Source organism: Varroa jacobsoni, unplaced genomic scaffold (genome assembly GCF_002532875.2).
Source record: "Varroa jacobsoni isolate VJ856 unplaced genomic scaffold, vjacob_1.0 scaffold_1302, whole genome shotgun sequence".
In the NCBI taxonomy this organism is placed as follows: domain Eukaryota; kingdom Metazoa; phylum Arthropoda; class Arachnida; order Mesostigmata; family Varroidae; genus Varroa; species Varroa jacobsoni.
Window position 1 is genome coordinate 593,466 of NW_019214204.1, and position 9,720 is coordinate 603,185.

Genomic DNA, 9,720 nt, shown 5'->3' on the forward strand with positions numbered 1-9,720 from the left:
CTTCTATTCTCCACCATTTTCTACTCGTTTACTACCTTTCTTCTTGCGTTCAAAATGCATACGGTACAAGCCATGTAAGTGCACCTTGAATGTCCTTTTTTGAATACCAAACAATCTTTTCACCTTAATACCACAATATTTATCTCAAAGCGAGGACGGGGATAGTAACCCCTAGCTAATCGGCTTCGGTACCCATATGCGGACAGTCTGGTACTAAAACGCCAATATATTTGGGTGACGAAGGAGTCGTTTTAAACGAACACGCTCACATGGTACCAAAAGCACGACCATCGAGAGGCTATTAAAGGCTACGAGCGCAGACGGTCTTCGCACATCTGTTGATTCCACAAGCTAACAATATTTCACTAGGTTTGTAGCAATCAGATTAATAGACGGCGTTGAACTGCTCACCACTCAGTGGTGCCGTTTATCCATAGCCTTGATACGATACGGTTGCTGGTAAAAGGAAACGTCCTTGGGCATGATGTGACGTCGCTGTCAAGCCGGCGCCCACATACTCGGAACATATCCTAGAGCACTTTGATCTGAAATAGCACTTTGATCTGAAATATTAGTGAAATTCATAGGATACTAACGACGGATGATGCGGCGTGGTGTGCATCTACATTAAAATCGGAAAGGATACGAGCTTAGCTGATAATAACGTACGCAAATTAATGAGTTTCATGCACACACGCATATTACGGGCTTAATTGCACAGGAATCATCAGCCTAGCGATAGGCAACGCCCAGTTATCTCGTTTAAATCTGAGAAAAATAGTCGCCTACTTTCACCCTAGCTCCATTCAGCCGGGCTGCGCGCTCGCACTGATTACCATGTGGTAGAATCGGCTGTTAATCGACGATGGTGTTACGGAAAGTTAGCCGTTGACCCAAGCTTTTTATAACAACTGCTCATTAGTGAAACAAATGAATAAACTAATGTATCGGTAAAGATAAAATAAAAAAAATTATCGGTAATGATCTGTGCAAAAATATCCAAAAATTTTATACGATATTGTTTCATATAGCTAAACAGTATAATAGAGGTGACCTTTAATTAGTACTTGCAGAAGCATCTGCATACTTTTCTAAAGGTATCCGCCATCGTTCCTTGAAGTTGGCGTCCCAGAGAATCCACCGTCCCTATATTTGTAACTACTTTTTCGTAATGTAAACGTATATTTGCACTGTTTTGTAAAAGGTCAGTAGTTTTGAAACTGTGATCCTTTGTATAGTATAAACTTTTATTTAGATAAATATTAGGAAGTCTTGGACAGTCTACTTTTTGCGCGCGACTTGATTGGTAACTTGGTGACTTATCAGTATCCGTTGATTGTCATAATGTTGTTATGCTTATATTCTACATGTGCTCCCCATACAAGCTGGACGGTCACATCTTTGGAGAACAAACTGGGACATCTTCGATTGATATAGCTATATGGAAGTGATGCGTAGAAGTCGCCACAGAAGGGAGAAATAGACTGACAGAGATCGCCTTAAACAGTTTAACATTAAGTGTATTTATTTATGGCAGAACTGTATATTAGTTGGAAAATTGGGACTTTCCATCAAACTTTTTTTCTAGTAATCAAGTTCGTAACTTCATATGACATATGCCATAGACATACAGCATAGGTGGGAATGGATGCTTAGAAGGGCAGGGTTAAAGCGGCGTCCGTAGCGATTCGACTCTTTCTTGTGGAGCCCAAGTTCTGAAACTGCTCTCTATTTTGTGCTGCAGAAGAAACTATTGGCAATATAACGCCCTAAGAGGTTCTTTCTTTAGAAGCAGAACCATGGAAAACAGTGGAAGGTAATTTTCCTCAATTTATTATTATCATCATATTAGCGTCTACATTTATTGGTGATTGTCTATTTATTATGTATTACACTGCTACAAACTTACCGGTTGCGAGAAGTTGCGGGGAGAAGACAACGACAATTCGTGGTAAACGTGGTTCAGAATGGGAAAGATTCAAGCTACAAGTGTTGGCGTTTTAGGCAATTTTCGGTATGGAGGGAAACTAACGAACTAGATGCATTGGGACTGCAACTACAGAAGCGAGACGGATTATATAACAAAAGCGAAAATCAGGGAGTGTGAGGAAAGAGGTGACACAGAGTATCTTTGGCATCATGGCACAACAGCGTAAAGGACATTAAATAGCCGTAGATCAGCACCTCTTGCTTTGACTGTGCCTGTACATAGGTGCTTCTGGAGTCAGCTACGACATACAACGTACATTGCTACATCGATATGTCTGTCTATAGACGAGCTATCTCATTGTCCATGTTGATGTTTGCTGAGGATTTTAAGACCGGTCTTTTTCAATAGCGAGCACCGGTAGCTGCGGGTGTGGCAGCGGCCTGCTGCGGGGCAGAGTGGCTCACCGAGCTGGAGTACGAGAAGGGTCCCCCGTACGGGTTGCCGGCTGGAGCGCCTTGAAAAGCAGCGTAGAGTACGGAAAATAAGGTAAATGAACACGGAACAATGGATGACCGTCAGAATTTACACTACGTGCCAAACGGACAAGATCTTAAATGAAAACCATACTTTATATTTATAAAGCTCTCTAATTTCTGCTTGAAAAAACTGGGGAAGATCAAGTTTAGCCAACGATACATTAACCTTATACAGTTTACATGACCACGGAAAGGGGTTATTATCACTAGTTTTAGGGATATTTTCAAAAATAGAAGTACCAGTTATTATTTCTATATCTGAGTGCATTTTACAAACCTTGGGGAGCAGCATACTGAGGAGCAGCATACTGGGGAGGAGCGCGGTACGAATTAGCGCCCGGAGCAGGGCCAATAGGAAATCCTCCGTGCGCACCAGAAGCGGGTTGTTCGTAGCCCTGGGGGACGGGGATCCTGAAGGCGGGGTTTTGCTGGGCGACCTGGCCCAGATTAGCAAATCCAGCGCCGGCAGCGGGATTGTGGGCTCCAAGCTGAGCGAGGTTGGGCAGCGGGTGTCCTCCCGCCGCTGGAGCGGCCGCCGCAGGTGGTGGTGGCGGTCTATAGCTGACGGCCTGTGGTTGCGGAGCGGCGTATGATGGAGCCGGAGGTGCACCGAAACCGGCTGGAGCTCTAGCCGAAGACTGTGGCTGGTGAGCGTGGTTCACCGAGTTAGAGAACTGGAACAGCGGGCCAGGCGGAACTGCTTGTTGGGGGGCACCGTACTGAGGTACGCCCTGATGACCTGCATATTGGCCACAGGCAGCGGCGGCTAGGCTGACAAGTACAACTGACTGCAAGAAGACAAATTGAACAGCGGTTAATTATTATTTGATGTACTGGGCTGCACGGAAGCACACGACAATTTATAGTGAAGTTACAGATCTGAAATCCTAAAATGATTCATACTTTTTTCATTTATACTATAACCAAGCCGCGCTGATTGTCCTTGCAATCCAGTTCCGTTTGAGCTTCAGTGGCGCGCGGTGATGTGCACCTGTAGTTCATCTCGCTACCGGATTTTACTACATAACGTGTTTGCGCTTAATCAAAAGCTATTGCAAAAGAACATCTATAATCAGACGTCTGGCTACCAGCACAAAATCAAGAATATTACGTCTAGCTTTGAACCTGAATCTCCTTGCTTGGTTCTAAAGTTCTCACTTCTTCGTACTTGTTCCTCAAGAGCAAATACGTGATCGATGCGCCATTACAGGGACTTGAAGAACCCAAAGATCGATTTCGTTGCAGTCTTGCAACAATGGCATTTTCCAACAATGAATTATATAAGCAACAGGCGCTTCGAATCGTTGGTCGCATAGATAGAATACTAATTCTCTCTGTCATACCCTAGTAAATATTGCTTTATCATTACGTGAGAATTGGCTCGTATTATGAAAAAGCGATCGCTTCTTCTATGGCGTAGCTCTAGTCCTGTACTGCTAAAGAAAATGGCTTTATCAGGGAAACGATACGTTCCTTTTGTTTTTATTTCCAATATGGACGCTCGATAGCTCCAGCCGCCCCGCTGATTGCCGCTAACAACGAACTCAAGAAAGCTAATGATTGATTCTAGCTTAACCAGGTACTAGCGACAGGCTCATAAGCCGAGAGCTCGGTAGGTCCGACCCTGTCATCTTCTTCTACAGGCCTGCTGTGAACACGTTGGCAGACGACAATTGACAGCAGTTGCGCTGCCCGCTACTGTGCGACGTGAACGCCGAAGGCTCAAATAACACTTTCCGATGGATTTTATTTATGCCGTCGTCTATCTCCGCCTTTGCCGATGTGACGACCTGTTTAGCCTAGTTACGCCCCATATGCAGCGTAAATGCAGAACAGATGATGCATATGGAAAGGTAGGCCTGTGCATATAGACACTTGCTTGCTCTCCACTGCTAGTTCCTGCGGTGGCATTTTTCCACTAGGACGCCAGCTAACAAGGGACACAGCCGACGGGCACCAGCAATCGGTTCCTGCCTTGCATGGCTCTCTTTGTTCCCTGTAGCCCTACAGCCTAAAAATATCATGATCTCGCGCAATAAAGCATATGCATTGAACGCGTACTGCAATGGATCGAGTACTCGGCCAATGTATGCAATGTGACCATGCACTGGTACGTTTCTTTTATCTTTTCTAGAGGCCTTTTCGGCATAATACGACGGCCAGGGGAGCAGGATTACTGCCAGTGACGGATCGGCAGCTCTAGTTCCTCACTGGTACGTTGCTAATACGTTTCGCTGTAGAAATAGCAAAAGCAATTAAAGTACACTCAAAGCATGCTTCTCTCCGCCAGTTTTACTGACTTTGCCACCGACGTTATCCGACTATAACGTTTCTCACATATACCACATACGCGTCAGCCAACCTAAACTAAATTTTAAACGCTTCCTTCTAAGAAGGATTGTTGCGTCGCGTGCTTTTTTCATTGGCTACGTTCCGCGCTAAGCTTTTGTTTGCTTCTTTGTTCTAACAAATGGTGGCGTGTGGTGTATGCGCATCGAAGTATTGATCTGTAGGCGTATGCCCTGCATATTTATAGCCTTTGTGGTAATTACGCGCGTATGTGCACGGAGCTCGATAGTATGTGTCCATGGCAAAGGTCGCCCTATGCATATCATCCAGCGCGATACATGTATAGGCAAATGTATCTAAACGGCCATTAGGCAACGACCGCACGATCTCCTTATTTCTCTCGCATTACAGGCATTTTCCGGCAGCGTCTCTGTTGCTCCAACCGCTACGGCAGTCGCCGTGAGCTACGATACTCACGCGATGTCTATATAATGCAACCATTATGGATAGAGACAACTAGGAACATATCGTAGACCGAACAGGAAGCCAAAACTCATTTTTACACGAAAACCAAGATTCAAGCGAGTAGAAACAGGGATATACTGCTCATCGCGCGTTCCGCATTAAGGGATCTGCTAAATGATATCGAACCTAATTAACGCGACGAGAAGCTAAGATGATAGCTGGGTCGGAATGTAATTTATTAATGATTTCAATACTTCGACTCCTATTACTAAGTCCTTCTGCCTTCGTATCTCTACCGACTATTGCCTTCCAAGCAGATCTTTAAAGTTTAAGACATTTAAGTATCATAGGTATTCATCAAACGAAGTCAAACGATTTGACACAGCCATCAAGCTTATCTTCTTCTCTGCTTTCGAAAACTTAATTACTTAAGGTATGACCGCTTTTTTGAACTAAAGCCAATATAAATTACTTTTTTTAAATCGATTATATTATCGGCCACTTAAAACCATTTGACCAACATAAACTTGGGACTAAAGGATAAAAAGGCTCACTTGGGTCCTCTCATTCCAATGGATGAAGTTCGAAGACATCGATATGTATCGGTTCTTTTTGTTGCTGGAGTTGCATACGGATTTATTTGTACAGGCCGGAAGTCCGGCAATAGGACGAAACGGTACAGAGGAGCGATAAGAAACGTTTTGACAAAGAGGAAGAAGTACACCGAAAGATGGTATTCGTTATTCTGACGGCATTGAAATAGATCGGCAGGCGGTCAATGAGATGAAGTTTATCGATTGTAATACCACAATAAGAGCTTTATAAAACTCGTGTGGCTGATATGATATACAAGACGATTAGGTGGCTTTAAGCAAATACGATTTAGCTCGTTCTATTCTTGGTCGCGTTGTGCTGACGATCGCAGAAGGATATTGAGCCGACCAACCAGTAGGACGCACATAGATCAAGCGTGTAATACTGAATTTTTGACTGACAATTGAATATTATCAATTATGTATTATAAGCGATAGTATGAAAAAGGAACTCTTATCTCGCTTTCGGACAAAGGCAATTCGACTTACTTCATCACGAGAGCGAATACTAAACCTATTTCTTATCTATGTGGATATCTATGTAGATAAGAAATAGGTTTAGTATTCGCTTCGACCGTCTCGTTTGACTGCTAACTAGACTGTGCTAAGGAGATAATAGGATAACTGAGGCCTATTATACCTTGGTTAAAAGAACCGAGCACAAACAAAACAAATGTGTGCTTAATTAAGCGCGACAATCAGTTAGCCAACTTCAAATTGAAAGCTGCCGATCGCCGACTAAACTCAGCCTAGGGATAACGTTAGGCCAAATTGGAGTACTTCTGTTGCACGAAACATGGCTACAGTAAACGGCTTGCGTCGATACATTTTCCACAGTAGAAGCTGATAGAAGCACTCAGAAATGCATACACAAAGACACAAAAGCTAACTTACTGCATCCTATGTAAATAGGCCAAACGTGAACGTGCTCGATAATCAAAGCTTGAATCACTTCACCATATCGTCTATGCTGTCCTCGAGAGATCAACCGGAATGCCAATGGCGGCACCAAATGTCGTTGATACAATGTTTCGGATAACGGGAAGTATGTCCTAAACTTGTAGCTAATTAATCAATTCCTAGGCAATTACATAATCACACGTGCGTTACAGGAAGTTCTATTGCGGCACATCTGAAGTTTTTCGAACACAGGGGTACAAGAGGATCTTAAGGTTGGCTTGTTTTTTCCGAAGCGTTCCCAATGAGAACGACCGGGTTATTCGTACGAATATACGATTCACATGTACGAACTAATTCTTGTAAGCAGAGCGCTCAATAGGTAGAGACACGATATGTCGTTCAGAGGCTCCTATCGACTCATATTACCTCATACTACCTCATCGACTGCTAAACCATTAAACGATAAATTACGCTAATTCAATGGACCTCTGTGTTTCGTATTTTAAGCCCGGTAGCGTTGCTAGGCATTTTATTACACGGCTAGTTTTCAGCACGAACCAAAGTCGGTCTATGTCCGGGTTCGAACCTAGACCACAACATGCCCCTAAAGATTAGCAGGCAAATACGTTACCTACTAAGCTGTCACGTGTACGATTCAGTAGAATTGTCGTGCTGAACCTTGCCAGCCCAGAGTAGTAGCACAGGTGTACTAACCAACAAAGAATTAAATATACAGCTATTTAATATTCAGTACAAATGACTAGTATATCTGGCTCGTATATCGTACACAGGCACACGCAGAAAAGCGTAACTACATAGGGCGCGGGGCAGACTTCGTTCTGTTAGACTTTTCTCACTGCTAACTCTTATCGACCGACCTACCTTGAACATGGTGAACAAAAATTAGTCTGTTGGACATTAGGGACCCTTCTTTTAAATGCGGTGGAGTCATGCCGTTTATGGCGACAGCCGGGGATCGTACACCACCTCACCCCGAAAGGCTGGTCCTTTGCAGCAGAGGCGAAGACGAAGCGTGAGGCAAGAGCCCTTCCCTTTGCCCTAATGGCGGCCAGTGGACGCAGTAACGACAGCAGCGGTCGCCGATACGACCAGTGGAGGGTCGCAATGTGCGCCATAAATTAACAAGGGATTGTTGGGGTAGCGGAGTTAGCAGTGGACGCTTGAAAAAAGGCACCACTTCAGAGCGCTACTAGTCTTATATTGACACACACATCAACGGCAAACCGCAAGAACGTCGCTTTCACAGTCACGCAGATACCACGTTGCAGCCGTAGGGTTAGACACTGCATAAGATAGAAGTTCAAAGCGTCTAATTGAACGACGCTGGTTCCTATGCAATGTATGCTGCCTTCACCAGCAAACTAGCCGGGTTGTGCACGACCCTGGAGACGTGAAGTGATAATGTGACATTCAATGTCAGAATATTCATAATATTATCGCTATAGCCCATGTCGGGTCGTAGTTGCTGGGTTACGCCCCTGGAGTCCGCATTGCTGTAATATATTACGCTAATAGGTGTAATGGGCATCTTATAATACGAGTACTGCACTGCTGTTTGCGACATACTGCCACATGTTGAAGGTACACGTAGCGGCGATCTAGTTGGAATCTTTCACAAAGTTCAGAAATGCATCCATCTTGTTTGATCATAGGTTATCGAGTAATAATCGTAGTAATAATAACAAAAATCCCCTTAAAGGAAGTCAGTTCAAGTAGTGCTAGGGCCGATCGCGTGGTATCTTCCGAGTTTCGCTAAGATACTTTATTACTAACAATAGGCGGTACAGCTGTCGGTTCGATGGGGCGACAAACGGTTACCATTTGCGACAGTGGTGGCATTTTTGAGCTTTTATACCAGTTCAAAATAGGCATTCTACATAGTAATCAGGTCGAAACCAGAAATAGGTTAAGACGAATGCATCTTGTTTGTGTCATTAGGGCTATGTTGGTACAGCATAATCAATGTGTAATCCATTCCGGTTATTGCTATTTGGACAGTTTCTGTTGTACAGACATACCATCATTGCTATATTTGCTCTTATTGTCGTCATCATCAAAACGATTACATTAGCTTCGGCACTATCTTTCCCCTCGTTATCTTCGTCATCACGTTACTGTATTATTGCCTACGATATTGCTAAATGGTTGTCGAGTTGGCCAACCGCGGCAGAAGCCGTTCCCGGTGCTACCCCAACTTCTGCAAAGACGCTAATTACGATTATTCAGTAGTTGAATAACTCTATACCAGTTATTATGTCGCTCGACCTGGGCTTCGTTGGCCCGATCGAGAACCGGCCTCGTAATTGCCCCATGTGGCAACACCATCATCCAGCACTGGAAACAATCGTCGAAGAAAGTACGGGAGGAAGCGAGAGGGCCAACGAGATTGGAGCGAGCGAGCGGAGAGAGAGAGAGAGAGAGAGAGAGAGAGAGAACGGGCGGCTGTATCAGTGTGCACAAAGGCGTGCAGACAGGCAAGGCGACGGAGTGCTGGCTACAATCATGGCGGCAGTAGCGATAACAGAAACGGTAAAGCAACGTTTTTGTCACAATACGTAGATACTAGACGATATCTGTTGTGAGATGGTACGCCGATGGCGCTGTGTGACGCTATAAAAATAATCACGTCCACGTATTTCAATTCAACTGTGGAGTAGCTGTTGCGGTGTTAACATTATTTCAGTCACCACTACCAGCAATGGTCGGTGCTGATCTTCTGTTTTCTGCTATTTTTTATTAATCTGCAGGCGCTAGGGTAACCGCTAGAGTATGCCGCTGATTGTACAGGGGAGTGGTAATAAACGTTCTCACAACTGATATAAATCTTGTTGCTGGGTCATCGTATTATCACCGTTCTGGTGATCAGAGACGACAGGCGTTCATCACTTACGTATGATGTCTTCTTTTTCTGATAATATTATGAGCTAGACAGTGCGATCTGCTCATGCGATTATAGACTTTGCTGGCGTATGACAGCTCTTATATA

General features: G+C 44.2%; 1 protein-coding gene across 3 annotated transcripts; it reads right to left on the reverse strand.

Annotated features, from left to right (window-relative positions):
* Positions 1 to 1,817: 1,817 nt before the first annotated feature.
* LOC111268592 (uncharacterized) lies at positions 1,818 to 7,700 on the reverse strand. Of its 3 annotated transcripts, none has more exons than XM_022847666.2 (3): positions 7,596 to 7,700; positions 2,744 to 3,254; positions 1,818 to 2,444 (listed from the first exon to the last, which is right to left on the reverse strand). In XM_022847666.2, exons 1-3 carry the CDS (start codon positions 7,602 to 7,604, stop codon positions 2,332 to 2,334), a joined length of 633 nt encoding a protein of 210 aa, XP_022703401.1. In that variant the 5' UTR covers positions 7,605 to 7,700; the 3' UTR covers positions 1,818 to 2,331. The 3 variants fall into 3 exon arrangements, with proteins under 3 accessions (XP_022703401.1, XP_022703400.1, XP_086827872.1); XM_022847665.2 differs by lacking the exon at positions 7,596 to 7,700 and adding an exon at positions 5,775 to 5,828; XM_086971746.1 differs by lacking the exon at positions 7,596 to 7,700 and adding an exon at positions 3,370 to 3,393.
* Between the last annotated feature and the right edge of the window lie 2,020 nt (positions 7,701 to 9,720).

What these genes read in the sequence shown, in the direction of transcription:
- LOC111268592 (XM_022847665.2), bottom strand. Translation starts at nt 5,813, where the DNA reads ATGTCTTCGAACTTCATCCATTGGAATGAGAGGACCCAA. An exon ending in ATTGGAATGAGAGGACCCAA is followed by an intron (nt 3,255 to 5,774) that starts GTGAGCCTTTTT and finishes GTCTTCTTGCAG; the next exon opens with TCAGTTGTACTTGTCAGCCT. An exon ending in TCAGTATGCTGCTCCCCAAG is followed by an intron (nt 2,445 to 2,743) that starts GTTTGTAAAATG and finishes CTGCTTTTCAAG; the next exon opens with GCGCTCCAGCCGGCAACCCG.